This window comes from Diuraphis noxia, unplaced genomic scaffold, assembly GCF_037042655.1.
Source record: "Diuraphis noxia isolate RWA-SAM2 unplaced genomic scaffold, SU_Dnox_SAM2 contig0002, whole genome shotgun sequence".
NCBI classification, from domain to species: domain Eukaryota; kingdom Metazoa; phylum Arthropoda; class Insecta; order Hemiptera; family Aphididae; genus Diuraphis; species Diuraphis noxia.
The window spans coordinates 12,333,245-12,351,072 of record NW_028301712.1 but is presented as its reverse complement, the minus strand read 5'-3'; the positions used below and the strand labels follow the sequence as shown (position 1 = coordinate 12,351,072).

The window sequence follows — 17,828 nt, the reverse complement described above, 5'->3', positions numbered from 1 at the left end:
CTCATACCTATGTATATGATGCAGTATGTACTGAGTTCGCAACAGTAAGCGCTGTGCCTATTTCATTTTGTAAATATAAATAAGTGCATATGCCATTGTCAATATTCGGTGCGCATAATAATAATTAATGATTTATTTGACTAAACTAAACAAATAATTTTTCAATACTATGGCAAGTCCAGACCGATAATACATTTCGGGTTATAACTTATAATACAGTTTACACCTAACATAGTATGAATTACATACATTTCTGAATTCTGAGTAAAGACGTAAAGTATTAGTTTTAGTTGTTATTTAAAATTGGAGTTCGATTCGACTTCATATTCTTTTCTAAATTAAGGGGCAGGGGTCCCGGACGCTTTCCGTTCACTGGCGTACAATGAAACCATCATCAGGCTACAGGTATTGTAACTTTCTACAAAGTAAAATATTTGAAAATTTAACTGCTTTATCTAAAATTTGATTTAATTAATAATCGAATGTAATATTATATATACTGTTACCAAAACATTTTTTGTTGAAACTCAAAAATATAATTCTAATAATTTATTAAATTGTTGTTAGTGCGTATGAAAAACCTACAATATAAATTATAAATACGCATGCAACTATACACTCAATTAAGATTTAAAGAATTTTAGGACTTAGAAGTATTAGAAATACAACGTATGTTTGATAAACACGATAAAATAAATCACATAATGCAACATACTAAAATCATTATTTGTAATAAAATGTTTAATTTAACTACCCGTATATACGCATTATTTGTATTATTATTATACATGCATTTTATAAACAGTATAAACATACTGTTATTATAACTGTACTTGTAAATATATTCCAAAATATTTTCCATAAACGTTTAACAGTTAGCAAACTGTGTTATCAATAATTAAGTGCCAAATACAAAGACGTGCACATTTTCCTAAGCAGGTTAATATATTAAATTATATTTATATTTGTATACAAATAATGAATACACCCATTTTATCATAATTTATTTTGGCATACTTATTAGCACAAACTTAAGAGACTAATAATACACCAAGACTTGGTGACCAAGTAAAATCATTAATCGTCAAGCATCGCTGGATTTTTTAATGAAAATAACTGCAGGGCTTAAAACCGTTATCAATAAAGTCGGTAATCGGCTCCGTTAGGAGCCGAAAATTTTTGAAAACCGGTAACCGGTTATCGTTTAATTGTGATATTTTGGTAACCGGTAACCGTTTCCATAAAGATATTTCAAACACTATAATAACCGTTAATCGTTTAAAAACCGTTGATAAGATTTTTTGGTAATCAGTTACCGGTTAAAACCGGTTTTAAAAAAATCATTTTTTTCAGTTTTTTATCATATTTTTAAAACAGTTTATTTAGGGCATTCGTGGGTTGATAACAAAAGTATTATTATTTAATACAAAATCAAAAACTTAATATGCTTTAATTTGTTCGGATTTCCTTCAATAATTTAAATATTTATTTTTTCAAACTACTTTGAAGTTTAAACTGTTTAAACTTTAAACTTTAAAGCATATGATCGAAATAATGGCGATCTTAATAAATTAAAAAAAAAATTTTATTGTTATAATTGAAAATACGAGGTAACTGCTTTGATGTTAATATTTAGATATTTACCTTGATAACCGATTAACAATAACCGCTTCCAGGATTCCAAAACTAAAAGCGATTACCGGTTTTCGGTTCTCAAATATACGGTTTTTTACCGGTTTTCGTTACAAACCGGTTACCGGTTTTAAGCCCTGAAAATAAGTAATAATTAAAGATCAGATTCTCCTGCAATCACGACTTTTTATTGGGTGTTCCAAAAACTATATTATAAAAACTAGTTACCTATAAAAAAGGAATCAAGTAGATTAATTTAACCGATGTTGATGTACTTATATATTATTACAAAAAATTGCATGTTTCGGAATTCACGTTAAAATGCATATTAAAATTGTTTTTCATTTAAAATGCACGAATTCATGTTCTTGCTGCATAATTTATTATTACAGGAAATTATTTATATTATTTATAATTTGTGTTACTTTATTGTTCTCATTGGACTTTAATAATACGGTGGATGTAATTAAGATAAAACGCTATAATATTTGACCAATATAAATACTATAATAAATAAATAATAATAATAAAAATAGTACTATTATAAATACTATGATATAGGACACCCGGTGTATATGACTAGTAGGTAAATTTAACTCAAATAGACATAGTCAAAAAAATAGAAAATTGACTAGGGCATTTTGAGCAAATTATAAATGAAAAGAGAAAATTAATACTCAATGAAAAATTTAAATCAGTGTTTGATGGGATACAATAACAATACTATGCTTCATTAAATTTAAATTACATAAATTTAAAAATATCATTCTACTTTAATAGGCTGCTACAATATTCAATAACAAGTTTCAAGTTTAACGGGTGTTTTTACAACACATATTAAGTGACGCCAGTGACAGACACAATTTCACAGAAATCAACTTAATTCCTAATACATCAAAAATTAAGTTTGCACATTTTTGAAAATTTCAGTACCTATTTTTGTCACAATTGCATAAAAATCTGGTCAATAAGTAACAGTACTCAAGTTTTTTTTATCCCAATAAAAACATAAAATGTCATATAAGGCTACTTTTAATGCAGTAAAATAATAATATTTCCAATGTATGAATAGTTAACTATTTAAAATTCCGGTTTGAATGTTTAAAACGAAGCAGTTCTTATTGCTATAATTCAAGGATGTTTTTTGAGTGAGGCGATAAAAAGTGAGCTACTCATCGCATAACTGAATGTTTCAAAAAACATATCATATACTTGTGAATATTATATTATACTATTGGGTCAATATTTGTCAAAAAAGTTAATTATTTAAAAATAAATACATTATACATTGTTATTTTTTTTGGAAAAAAACATGAATTAGGATTCGTGTATTAAGAAAGCCTATCCATAGTTTTATTATTTTTTGTTAATAATAAAATATTAATATACCCCTTATTTGTGGAAATAAAGTTAAACATCATGTACAGTATATATTTTATCTATTATCTTTAATATTATTTTAAAAATATTGTATAATTTACTCCTAAAAATCAGCCTTAAGTATGAAAGCATTGTATGCTGGTAAATGACAATAGGGCTAGACCCTATTAATATTCTACACTTGTCAAGTAATTATTATTTTTTTTTTTTTATTTATGGTGTACAAATTTCCTTTAAAACAAAATATTACCTACACATCAATATATTAATTTAAGTTTCATGCTTTTACTAACATTTTTTAAATACATTAATTATGTATAGATAATAATTAGTAAAAATATACATTGCATAATATGTAATATGCATACAGTTTAGTAAGAATAGTGAAAATACTCATATTATTTTAGATATAACTAAAAAAACAGAATTAACATAAAAACAAATAATATAAATTAAATTGTTTGAACTTGGAATTTGGCTAATTTTTCATATTACTTAGTGTTTATACGATAATAATTCATACTTATTAAATTTTGTAAGCGTTTTCCACCATACCGCACTATTGCAACAAGATGGCACTGGTACAGTTCACTGATAATTGTCCTAGTGTAAGCTGGTGGTACACTTACAAGTGTATAGATGAAACATAAAATCTATACTTATCACTGATATATAAAGATAATAAAATATTTAATGGGCTTTGACTATTGTGATACTTATCATTGCACTGGGTGCAAAAAACTGGTGTAATTCATTGAGGTGAAACATATAGAAGTTCACTCAGTGCAGATTAATCTTGCCAATGGAACATAAAAATATGCACTGGTGCAGTCAGTGATGTGTGGTAGAAAAAGCTATATACAAGGGAGTCAAGGATAAACTAAAAAAAAAAGTAATAACTAATAACTTTAGTATGGTATAAATTGGGGCCGGAATGGAAGTAACGTGAAAAGCAGTTCCCGCTCCGGTCCTCGATACCACGATAGAAAAAAAAAAGTATGGTATAAATTACTGATTATGTTGTTAGATGCAATATAAAAACAAAACAATATACTTTTAACTGCAGACGATCAGGTTGGCATGCTAAGCATCAACCACCAATATCACTGCAAAACAGAAAGAGTCACAGCAGCTATGCTGGGCTGTGGACTTGTATAACACTGTAGCCACATGCTTATATTAGTATTAATTATTTTTTAATTACCTGATTGGCTAATTGTAATTATAAATATTTGTGACATAAATGTGTCATCATCAAAAATGTAAAAATATAAATTTTAAATTTGTATAGAAACATGCAAACACAAATACAACTTGGATTAATCCTATATAGATATTTTATATTAGTCTATTAGAACTCAAAATTCCACAAAAATGTCTAAAACTTAATCTATTATTAAAAATATTTGATGTATTCAATATTAATAATTAGTATTTTACTTACTTGACTAATTCCAATTTTGTACAAAGATTCATCTAAATCAGCTTTGCTCATAATTTCAGTAACACATTGTCGGTGATCTTTAATTGTGTTATTTGAATCAACAGTTTTTAAATTGGTAGGTAAAAATACAGCAAATTTGCGAATAAACTCAGCAATAAACATAGAAATTGGAAATCCTTGTTTATAAAACCGAATAGTTGGTAAAATATCAGCGCCGCGCATCTAAAAAAAACAATATTGTTATATTTATATAATTCAAAAAATTTTCAAAACTAAATAAGAAAATATACTTGTTGTCTTAAAAGTGGTATATCAACAGGTTCTGGATTTGTCTTGTTGGAATTAGGACTCAACGTGATTGATTGCAGTTTATATGTGGAATTAAAAACTCTAGTAGCTGCAACATCAGTGCGGTTAGTAAAACCTGCTTCATGTTGTGCAATAAAACAATGAATAAAGTGCTGTCCAGTTCTTCGCAAGGTTTCAACAAGACCATCCTAGCAAATTAAAATACAACATATGATTCAAAGAATAATATATAGCTCATTCAATTAATTAATTATTGAACTAACCACAGCAAATCTTATTTGAACACACGTTAATTTTCTTTTCAATGTTGCAGCTGTACTGAGACTACCAAATGTAGCCCGTCGAATACTAGACATTCTTCTCAATGATTGGGTTCCGTCTACAATGGCTAGTGAACTTGTAAGACCAGCACCTCGATTTTTGGAGAATACAGTTGAAATATCAATACTGTAAAAATAAAAGTAAATTTAAATCTATATAAAATCTATTATGAACTGACATTATTTTACGAACTTGGATGAATCATGCAGTAGTGCTATTGCTGTCTTTCCCATACCATCACGACACATATTTATCCATCCATTTATATTATATGTAATTGGAATGGTTTCACGAAAATGAACCAGAGTGAATTCTTTTGGTGTGTTACCACGCTTTAAGATGTTTGCAAATGCTAAAATTTAAAAAAAAAAGATAGAAATTAATAAATGTTTGGAAAAAACATTAAGAGTAATGTATTACAAATAATAACTAACATTTATCTTTAGATAAGTCTTGAATTTTTTCAATAAGATCTTTATCATTTGAATTAGTATCACCAGCTGTATCATCAAGAATTCTTAACAAACCAGGACATGATTCAGGCTTTAAATCTACCATTGATGGACTGCGACCAAAACCAACAGCTGCTTTAGCTCCAATAAATAATTTTAACATGTGGTCTTCTGCACAAAACTCAGCTTCATAACTAGCAGCTGTTTCTATCTTTTCTATCTTATACTTTTCTAAAGGAGCAACTACAGCATAATTATGATAACTTGATAACAGTCGCTCATGAAGATAATTTATCCAAAAATCAAACATGGTTAATGCTGACTTTGAATTAACAATATATCCTGGGTAATCTGGAATTATAATAGAACAAAGAGAATGGATGGATGGAGCTAGTTTACTGAAAAAAAAAAATATAATAATCATTAAGATTCAGCAGATATAATAAGCAAAAAATATCTTCATACAAATTTAAATATAATAAATTATACACATAAATATTATATATATATATAAACAAAATTATAAAATAATTTTACCGATTAATAATTGATGCTACAAGATTGAATGTCTCTGTATACAATCCAACAATCAAAGCATTTAGTTGATCACCAATATCACATTCAATAAACATCTCAACGTCTGGAAATACTAAGCTAAACAAATCATCAGCATTTCCTGCACCAAGACATTTTGCAGCTCGTTTTGCTGCATCAGAATTGCTCCAAGTCCATTGTACTTTATCTTTAAAAATACTATCTAGATAAAAACATAAAATGCAATGTAATAAGTATAAATTATTAATTTTAGATTTACTAAATTTCTCACCTTTTTTAACTATTTTTGTGTGACTAAGATGTATAATTGCAGCTAATACAGCATAAATTGCTTTGAGTTCAGTGTTTGAAAATCCGAGAGTCATCATAGCTGACTGAAGATTAGTGAACTCCACAGCTGCTTGACTTTTATCAACTCCCTGGACAAACATTTTGATTTTACAGTAATTTATATACTCATGTTGAAAAGGTTTTTTTTATTATTTATTACTTTATTGGCTATTAATTATAATTTATAACACACCTTTAAATCATCACTGATTTGATCTAAGTATAATTCCTTACGTAGTGCAGGAATATTTTCTATACCAGCAAGTAAGTAATAAAATACATGAAAAGAGAATTCATTTGGAGGATGATTAATGAGCCTCCATTTGTCATAAAAATGCATTTGAATGGACATTGATGCAATTTGTCCCCCTTGATCTAAGTCAATGCTATATAAATGTACAGATCTAGTAGAATTTGGATTATTTGCAGTCGCCGCATTTCCAAAAGCTTCTAAAACCGTCCACATGGCTTCAATTTTTTCAAGAGTAACAACCTAAAAGTATATTTAGAAATGAATCATATAAAATCAAATAACTTAAGATATTTTTAAAATATACAAATTATCTTCATTTACCTTATTAGAAGATACTGCTGTTTGTACAAGGTATTGTAATAAGTGTTTACAAGAAGTTGATTTTCCACTTGCTTGGCATCCAATAGGAATTAAAGACTGATCGCGGCGTGTAGTTACAGCTGCCATGTATACAGACTGTGCCATAGAATAAACATGAGGTGGTGGTTGTTTATTGATCTTATGAAGATTTTTAACCATATGCATAACCTTAACCATTACAAACAATATTTAAATTATAAAAGATAATTACATTTTATTTAAAGTTAATGTGTTTACCTTATCAGTATATAAATTTAATGGAGATCCGGGATTAACAACTAACATTGTGGGTCCAGCATATGAGTGAATAAGATTTGATGTATATCTACTGCGTATTACATTTAAAATACTAGACTCATTTAAATAATTTAACTGTGATAAATCTTCAGTTAACTGCATTTTTACTGGATTCATCTAAAATTAAAAAAATATATATAATAAGTACAATAAAATAACTTTGTGAGTTCAAAATTATCTTTAAGAAAAAAAACTATTCCTAGTTAGGTTAAATATTTTATATTTTATACAGATTATTATTACCTACTTAGGTACTATAAAATATTTAATGTTATATAGGATCTGCTTTTTTTTTACATTTTAAAGTTTACATAACTATTTTAATGCTTAATAAAAACTAAACATTTAACTGTTCAAATTGTATTAAATTTAGCCTTAATTTGGGTGATCTCAGATTTAAAGAACAAATCAGCAAAAATTTAACAAATGAAAAGGTGACTACTGACACTCTTTATTAAAAACTTTAGATTCTAATTAAAGTGATTGACAACATAAACATGGTAAAATACACAAAATGAACAGACTAAGGTAATAATAAGTAAAGCAATAAAGATGGAAGCATTTGTTTACATAACTTTTTTTTTTTTAATCAAGTCATAAAAGATACATACAATATTATTAATAAACAAAATTTTATTTTTATTTCTACTAACTATAGGTATATACTTTTTATTATTTTTAATAACTTTTGAAAGCTTTGATAAACTTATTCCAGATTAACCATGATGACCTAAGTCATATGGAACCCTTTATGAAATATGAGCACATATGTAAATTTTATAGGTACCCAATGCACAATATAATTGTATTAAAATATATTCCTATAGGTATCTTTAGTTTACAAAAATAATAAAGTCAATTATTTTAAAATAATCATTAACCATATTTTCATTATACTAATTTTTTTTTTAAATATTGTATATTATTAATTTCAGTAAGATAAAAGTTGTTATGAAAATGTGTTGATATCAAAACAATGAAACTTTTCCGAGAAATAAAATGTTTATTAGTTTTTTTAAGTTTGAGCTTTTCACTGAATTTTTTCAAGACTTTCAATATCCACTCCTATCTGAGTATAGTAAAACACTAACCCAACATAATACTTTCAACTTACTTTTTCTAGGCTTTCTTCATCCACATTATATTCTTTACCACCAAACACTTTAACCAATACTTTTGATGAACCGTCAGAACTTTTTTTCCTTGTGTATTGTACAGGCGAAAATCCTTCATTGTGGACTAACCAATAAGCATCGGCATCGGGTGAATTCAATTCGGTTGGCGAATCGTTTAATTCCGGTTCCGACTTTGAAACCTAAAATAAAAATATATTTAAAAATTCGCGTTATTACTTATTACTATATTATGCAAATGTATGCTAATTATATTGATGAATTATAATAGAATATTTGGAGTAAAATAAAACGTAAATAACCTCTTCGGGTGGTAACATTCTCCAATAATTAAGAGAAAGTGAAAGAAAGTATTGAAAGTATTTTGAGCCATTTAGGATTATAGGGTAACTATATTTGCGATTAATAATTAACCAAGCACATTTCACATATGTCCAAAAGTTGCGTATACATTAAAATACAATTAAATTGTTATTATAAATGGTCAATGGACTTTGATTATTTAAGACAAGTGATGCTATTATTTAATTAGAAATAAATTATATACAAATATTATACGATTTATTATACAATTTATTACACAAAATGTATTAAAACCAAAATGTAGACAACAAAAAATATCAGAATAATAAAAGTTGTGATTTGATTCATAGAATTATTAATGAACAAAAAACATATTACTTTAATTATGAAAGAAATACGGAAAATAATGAATAAAAAACAGTGTCAGTATGTCTGGCCTTAATGGTCAATGACCGCAACTGCATCTGTTTGAGAGATAAGAGAAATATTTTTCCTGCAAAATTTTTTAACACTAAAATAACAGTGTGAATGAAAATGTTCTCGAAAAGGTAATATTGTTAAGAAGGTACACTGGTTCAATTTTTTTCTTACTCGCGTATAATATGAATATATTATAATTAAAATCTCTCACCGAATTTCACACATTGCAGTTACATAGTTGAAATTAAGATATAATAACCGTTCATTAAATTACAAAAGAAGAGAATAACATATCATCTATTATGTGGTTTGGTCGGAAGCTTTGTCTTATATTTTTAATTTTAAGAAAGTTATTAGTACATGTAAAAATAATTTACAAGTTAACACTAGAAAAATGAAAAGTAAAGTTTCTGACAAGAACAGATATTATCATATTTATTAAAATCGGTGAATAATAATTCCAACGATCTTATCACACTTAGTAAACTATAGAGAAGTTTTTACTATTGTTATAGGCGTTTAAGACAATGGAAAATGTTAGACATGCTAACGTAAACACTTTTTTTTAATTAGAGATAATTGCCTTAAAATACTTCTAAAGAAAAATTGAAAATTGTGATTAATTAAATCCACATTTCATTGATCTGATATATTTTTCATCGATATATATTAATAATAAATATAAATCTAGGTATACCCAAAAGTGAAGAAACTATATCATTTATAAGCAATACAGCCTATCCAACAAAAGGCAAAGAAAAAAATTAATATTTTTTTTTGTAATAAGCTTTCAGTTTAACTATTACAGCTCAAAAGAAAAAAATGTATTTACAATGTTTTATTTTTTAGCAGTTGCATACTTGCGTGTTTATGCAGATGCAACTGTACATACATAAATGTTTGACCCTGGGTGAATTAAATATTACTATATGATACAATTATGAATAAACAAAAACTACAGATTAGATTACCATGTTAGATGTATTTACGATCCTTGTTTACGTTAACATTTAAGCTAACAAACGAACAAAACATCTTACACAACACTAAAATATGCAACAGTATAAACAAAAATTAAGCAGAAAAATAAATTTATTAAATTATTATTATCATTTATAAAATAAGTATATAACATTTTTTTGAGATTTAAATGTAAATCATTTTTTTATATATATTTTATTATAACCGTGAAACAATAATGTTATCCGTAATACTTTATTACGAGAATAAGACGTAAACAATAAACTAATAAATTATATAAAGTATCTATAGTATATTATATTAGAATAGGTACCACCAAAAGAATAATAAATAAAAATAATAAAATCATGACTAGTTATTATACAATCGTTTCGGGATGAACCTCGAATCTTGGAAACTTAAATAAACTCGAATAAGAGATTCAAGTTACCGAGACTCGATTGTAGTTGAAAAAATTTATTCATAATAGATACATAAATTATTAGATTAGAAGCATCTAATATCAAAAAATTTAATAAACTATATAATATTTTTAAATAAGTTGTTATACAGTATATTAATCATTATCTATACAACTATACGGTATCACAAAGAAAATTATTATTATTAATTTGATTTGTGAAAAATAACCTTCCATCAGAAAATCTTCATTAAATTTATCCTTAATTCTTATATAATATACAGTCGACTATAATAAGTTACATGACTCGAAATCATTAAGAACAGTGATTGATTTAATAGTTTTTTTTTTAATTCTTACTGTAAAAAAATTAAAACATTTTATATTACAAACTGCAATACCATTTACCATTGTTAGGTTAATAAAAACAAAAATTTTGTAAGTACCTAGATCCTGGGCTACCACGAGGGAGGGGGGTCAGAAGGACCCATCATGACTCTGGGGTCCGGACTTTTGATGAGAGGCTTGGCGTTTATGTAAATAATTACTTCAAAATTACTTCAGTATTTAGGTAATATAAAAATGTTCGGGGGCCGGGTTTAGTTCTGTACTAGGGCTTAATATATAAAGTGGAGTGCCTGCCTATACCTATATTACTCATACAATTTGTACGAGGACTTTCTTATGGAGTTTCCTACTTTATTTAAAAAATTAAACTCAAAACTGCTTATAATTTAAATGTTTTTCTTGTACCCTAAAACATTTATAATTTCTATTTGAGGTGTATAAATCGAAACATTTTCAAGATGGATTTATTTATATATCCTTTGAGATTTGAGCTACAGTAAATCTTTATTATGTAGGTAATAATACGCATATAAACATAATATGGCTGTAGATGAAAAAACGCCCAAGATTTAATTCATTTACAGTGTTAGTATGGAAACAATGTAACGTTTAAACGTCATTATACGTTATTTGTCTTGTTATTCTTTAATCGGTTCGGTGATTTTATATTTTATTCCAATAAATAGATATATCTTCCAAAAAGTATAAATTGAAATCAATGAAGCATTCACTAAACAAATAATTCGTTAAAAAGACAATATACTAGAGTATATAATCAGCCAGTAATTGTGATAAATTAAAAAAAAAAAAAAATACATACAAAATTAAAAACTTGTTATTGCTTGATTATTTGAATAATTACAATATATAATGTTCAACAAGTTAAAAACTGACAACCCGACACATATGACTTTATTCTGATGAAGGCAACCAAAAAAACTAAAAGGATAATTAACGCTATTTCAATCACAACAAACCAAAACTTACATATTAATTAAAAATGAATTTACTAAGTTATTGGTTATTAGTTTATTACTTATTATAGTTATTACACTTTATTATAAAATAATCAATTTTAAAAGTATAATAATACAACGGTCAACGAGCGCATTCAATAAGTGCGTTGACGTGAAGACATGTATAGTTTGGTTTTTTTAACGATTCAATTGAACCGTATCCAATATCTTACAGGTTTCATAAATAAACAAAATATTCAAATCCATAACTTTTTTTATAGCTAAAACATAAACGTTATTGCCATGAATTGTAATATTTTTCACACAGAACCCAAATACAATATTATATTGAGTACGACTTAGAATTTAACGTAAAATTATTGCAACGAAAAATAATACGATTAAACATATAATTTGAGAACAAATGAAGAACACTTGCACATAAAAATAAAAATTGAAGAAAATAATCATTTTTACTGAATCGTACAAAAAAAAAGTTAAGGTTAGGTAAGGTAATCACACTATCTAAAAGAGATTCTTAAAAATAAATTTCAATACGCCCACCACATTTTTAATATTACAAAATTATAGGATATCTATAATGTTGCATGTATTAAAAATAATATTTAAGATAATTTAAGAATAACATCAGTTTATACATAACATAGAGTTGAGTTGACGAACATAATACCACATGTCATGTCCGAAGGCCAGTCACTGTGGAGTACAGATGACAACTATTAATTGCAGAGCCGTGATTAAATAAAATAAAATTAGATTATGCAGTCCATGCAGTCGCATGTGGGTATAATTTTTAGATTCTAAACAAGTATAATATATTATTGATAAGGTATTTAAATGAGTTTAGTTTGATTCTTTTACCGCGATAAAACCAAAAACCTTACATTATAAATTATAATATAATAAAGTATATGACCAAAAGAAATAAACTGGTAAATGCCCGTATATTACAAAATGATATACAATAATATACATACGTGTACACACGGACAGATATAAATATTAAATTTATATATATTCTGACAAGTGTAAAAAAACGGGAATATATTACATATTATATTATATAACATATTCTTGCCAAAAGGTCAATGAGGTCAATAAATTCTTATGACAGCAATATAATAATAATGGAGTCCAGTCCGAAACAATGCATGCGGCTTTTCATTAACATCTAAGAATCCCGTTATATATTAAATCGTAAGACTGTATGAATGTAAGTAGGTGTACAGTTTATAAAAGTCACCGCGATTTGTGCGAACAAAATTTTAAAAAAAAACTGCATAATATATAACCTACCTAATGAAGCGATAACTTCCGGAAATCCGTTTTCGAAATGTAAATCGTTAAACGCACATAAAGAAAAAACAAAACGTGCGAGTATAATTTTATATCATAATAAATAATAAAATTGTATTATAATATAAATGTATTTGTAAGAAATAAACATATTCTATTGTTGTGCATTTATGATACGTGCGATGGTCAAAAGTCTGAAAACGTGTATTTGTCATGATCTTAAAGAGCCGTATTTATTTATTCCAGGAACGACCGGAAAACGGTCCAGAACCAGAGAACTTGCGTACTAATACAATATATTATAATATACCTACGATTGCAATTATTACGGATACGACAGAAACGGATCGCAATAACGCCCAACCACATGTAGGCATAATATATTACGAATTTTATAGTAACATATTATAATATGATAAATAAATGCCAGTCGCTGCAGCGGATACATGTCGAATACGATTTGTAGTTTTCGAAAACCAGTCACACACACACACACCTATATCTACATTTCATACAATAATTATAATAACACTCTGTATGTCACCCACGACAACGATGCAGACTTTATAAAGTATATATTATTATTATAATATATAGGGTGACTTTTTATAACATTTTTCTCAATCACTAGGGAACAATTTTCATAGCATGCCTCATGAAATGTGTTTCGATCAAGTTCAAAGAACATTTAACACTACCATTACTTATAAAAATAAATCATAGCGCAGCCGGAACCAGATAACTTATTCAAAAACATCGACGTATTTGTACCGAATAATGAACAATAATACCAAAAATTCCAACTATAGCTTAGACGGGATTTTATTAAATTGTAGTATTTTACATACTCATAACTTGCATAACTCACAACTATAACAAAACATCACAAAAATCCACGAAAAACACAGATAATATTCCTATACAGTCTAGCATTAAACTTTGATTTCATGAAAATTCATACTATTATTAAAACTTACTACACTTAACTATAGAACCGCTGAACACAAATTTGCCTACTTAGAACATAAGACGGAGATAACACATAACACACGCAAATGCGTGATGTTCTCATTAAGTTTAGATAAATGTATATAAGAGAAGGTTCACATCATATTAGATAATATCTATGTTACCCTGTATATACCATATATGCAAGTGTTTACAATGATGTATATACCTTGACACGTTCGGCGGACGTGGGCCGACGACACTTGTTGGTCGGTTGCGGTTTCCTGCTGGAGCTGCCGACGACAGTTGCCACCGTTTTTCTGGACAATGAGGGCGGGACCGGTTTCGGTCGGATCGAAATAGCCGCCGACGTCCGGGCGGCTCTGGGGCTATGCGAACCGGCGGCGGCACCGGACCCCTTGCCACGGCCGGTGGCCATGTCTTTGGCCAACACCATGGCCGCGGCCAACGGCGCCCCGGGTGGCTGTTGGCGCTTTCGACCGGGGCCCGCCGAGGTCCCTTCGACGACAGCCGGCGCCGAACCGGCACCGCGTTTTAATATCTCGCCGACCACTTTGGGCGGGCCGGCTGACCGCTGACCTTGCAGTGTGCCCGGTGGCAAGGTTAACATGTTTTATGGACGGTCGCGGAAAAATGACAGAAACACAGGTGGACCATCCACGACAAGATGCGCAAAAACGCGATTTGACGTGTATTATAATGCGTATAATAAAATATATTAATTTAAATCAATCGACCGTGCAGGTATGTACACATAATTTAATAACTTTTTTTTAACGCTCGGTTATTTCTCAGGTCAATAGACGCGTATTATAATAATATCACTATAATATCAATAGCAAGACGCACTATGCGCGCTTTTATTAGCGAGACGACCGGTGCACACGACGATCACGACACGCGCACGCTGCCGACTCGACAACGGTGACCAGAGCGACTGGCACGCGGACGAAACGACGACGGCACGCCGCGAGTACGTACTGGCGGCCCGCTGCCGTCGTTGCCGTATATTATATAGGTGTTGTGTTTACACTGCTGTGTTCCGTCTGATTTTTTAGATTAGCGCAGTCGGCCGTGTGCGCCGCTCAACGATGTGTATACACGGCTGCCGCAGTCAATGAAACGACTCACGCTAGCAGTGGAACGGTTGGGGGGAGGGCGTGATATTCCACTCCCGGTGACGACGACGGCGACAACACTAGAATCCTAATGAAACGATAAACGGCAGCCTAATTGATAAATATTAACTGCACCCGGCTCTGTAAAGAAGTAAGAACCCCATCCGAAAGCGCATCGCCAGACGCCGACCACCATCGCGGTCTCTAAACGTATTTCACATTCGTCGTCGTCGTCGTCCATAATATTGCTGCACTCATATATGCACAGCATATTATTATACGCACTGACCAAATCGTTATTCATTCTGTCCGACGACCGTCAACACGTTTTCTACGTTACGTTGCGTGTGATTTCACCTCAGACACACCAATGATTATTACTGTCTTTGTTTTCGATTTAGATTCAGGCATCATGACATAAAATAAAATTTTATGCGCACTCAATAACTTTTAATACATAGCCGGGCACTAAAACATTTATACCGATCTGTATACTCGGTATTATCGTCGATTATGTTATAAACTGGCAACTATATTAATAATAATTGCACGCAATACTTTATACTAATTAATGCATACCAAGATTTTCCAATTATTATTGGAATAGCTGTAAAAGTCAAAGACTAGAAGAACCTATATAGAGATTAGAGCAATCAAAATTAATTAAAATAATGAATGAATGTCACAAATTGTAATTTTTGATATATTTAGTTAACCTTACAAAACTGCATTTTCTATTATAATGTTCATGTCCTGAAACGTATCCAAAACTTCAGGTCAGTTTTAAAGGAAACTACCAATAGTCTATCACCCAAATTGTTCTAAAAGGTTTTATAGGATTTCGATCTAATTGTTTACGCAAGTTCATAGTTTTGAACACTAGCTGGGATGAAAAATTACAGCGTAACGACATATAATGATTATTTGCGAACTTTGTTACACGCAGTTCGATAAAAATTGTCGCCTATTTTCCAAAAATCATACGAGACGAGGACGGCGTGCCGGCTTCTCGAAGTTATATTAGTTATAAATAAGTCAAATACATTGGCTAAATTAATCGTAGATTCCATATAGGTACTAATAAAGGACGCCATCTAATGTCATAATGCATTTATAGGTTTTTTTAGATTAAAAAAAAACCTTTATAAAGTATACAATAATAATTGTGCGAATTCTGAAAATGGTTTGTACCTATATAAGTTTAAAACAAATATTGTTATCTTGTTGGAAAACTTTTTTTTTAAATTAATCTCATTATTTTAAACCAAACAGTGAACACATACGTAGTGATAATAATTGTTCTAATGAGGACTAAGGTCATGTTGCTTGTTAAATTTATTTTTCTAAATTAATTATATAACATTTTTATTTTGAAATATTTATATTATAAAAAAATTTTTTATGATAAAAAAGGGGGAAGTAAAATTATAAGCTTTCATAGTCTGATATTATAATGAATGTAATTTTTTGAATAAAACATCTGGGAACCATAAGATTTCAATATCAATATGTTGAACCTATATATTCTCACCACGATACCAGGTCATGATTCACTTCGCAGTTAGCAGTCAAAAAATTGTTACACCAATACTACGTATATAATTTATTATAATGATTAATGAGTAATGACTAACGCAATCCCGTAAATAATAATTTGAAGATATATTAATAATGTAGATTACATATTATTGTAATCGTTATAATGTATCACTATATACATAATATACATAGAAAGATAAAATATGCGCAATTGGTATGTTAAACTGATTATCCAGAATAGTGTAAATATAAGAAATAGCATATTATAACTTATAGATAACATACTTGAATTTTTACATTACATATACTATAAGTCTATAAATTTTCATCCCTTATTTATATTTTTATTAATTATTATTATTATCCAGAATTTTTCATTCAAAAAATAATTCTTTTGCTTCTATGCCCAAAATTCAGTATCTAACAATAAATAAAATGCCTCTTTAGGCGGTATAGAATATTATGTATAATATTTTTTAAGTTATTTTTTTATTTCAATAAATGTACATAAATGTTTTCAGTTTTGTTTAATCCATGCGAATATATAAAATTGTAATATCTATACGAAGTTTGTTTTGTAACTTAAATTAAAATGTGAAACCAATAATTTTAGGTTTATTTTTCAGATGGATAAAAAAAATACATAAACATATATATTCTGAATATTTTAGTTTTACACATATTATTATATTTTTACATTTATATAATGGAATTCTATGAATAATAAATAATTATATTTTGAATAGTAAAATATGCAACAAACACGTTGAAGATAATACATCATAAATAATTGTTAACAGTGTAAATTATGAGTCGTTCAAATGGTATTTCCTTAGAGTTTAAGTAGATAAGGTTTTACTATATACAAAACAATCCAAATTTTAAATATAAGAACATAATTTAATATTTATTTATTTGTATAATATACGATTTATCCCTCTATTTATTTTTGTAACAAAGATTTTGATAAACATGTAAATATACTGTATTTAGTGTATAATAACATTCGTT

The 17,828-nt window shown here is 28.4% G+C and overlaps 1 protein-coding gene and 1 long non-coding RNA gene across 5 annotated transcripts in view; one reads left to right on the top strand and one right to left on the bottom strand.

The window, feature by feature from the left end:
• Window positions 1-17,828, bottom strand: part of Mhcl (Myosin heavy chain-like) — a 43,195-nt gene that overhangs the window by 16,597 nt on the left and 8,770 nt on the right. For 3 of the 4 annotated variants that reach the window (XR_001506230.2, XM_015518421.2, XM_089220027.1), the window contains 11 exons: window positions 8,448-8,648; window positions 7,274-7,450; window positions 6,998-7,204; window positions 6,617-6,916; window positions 6,365-6,512; window positions 6,076-6,295; window positions 5,521-5,936; window positions 5,279-5,438; window positions 5,029-5,212; window positions 4,747-4,953; window positions 4,457-4,678 (listed from right to left, as the gene is read on the bottom strand). Coding sequence is in view for 3 of the 4 variants with exons in the window: in XM_015518421.2 (XP_015373907.2) it covers window positions 4,457-4,678; window positions 4,747-4,953; window positions 5,029-5,212; window positions 5,279-5,438; window positions 5,521-5,936; window positions 6,076-6,295; window positions 6,365-6,512; window positions 6,617-6,916; window positions 6,998-7,204; window positions 7,274-7,450; window positions 8,448-8,648 (2,442 nt within the window). In the remaining variant the exon portion in view is untranslated. Of the gene's footprint in view, window positions 1-4,456; window positions 4,679-4,746; window positions 4,954-5,028; window positions 5,213-5,278; window positions 5,439-5,520; window positions 5,937-6,075; window positions 6,296-6,364; window positions 6,513-6,616; window positions 6,917-6,997; window positions 7,205-7,273; window positions 7,451-8,447; window positions 8,649-14,368; window positions 15,140-17,828 lie in introns of those variants that run through there. The other variant, XM_015518432.2, reaches the window with a different exon arrangement.
• On the top strand, window positions 214-6,623 carry LOC149058110 (uncharacterized). The gene is made up of 2 exons (XR_016190360.1): window positions 214-405; window positions 5,079-6,623. It is a non-coding gene; the product is annotated as an uncharacterized LOC149058110 (long non-coding RNA).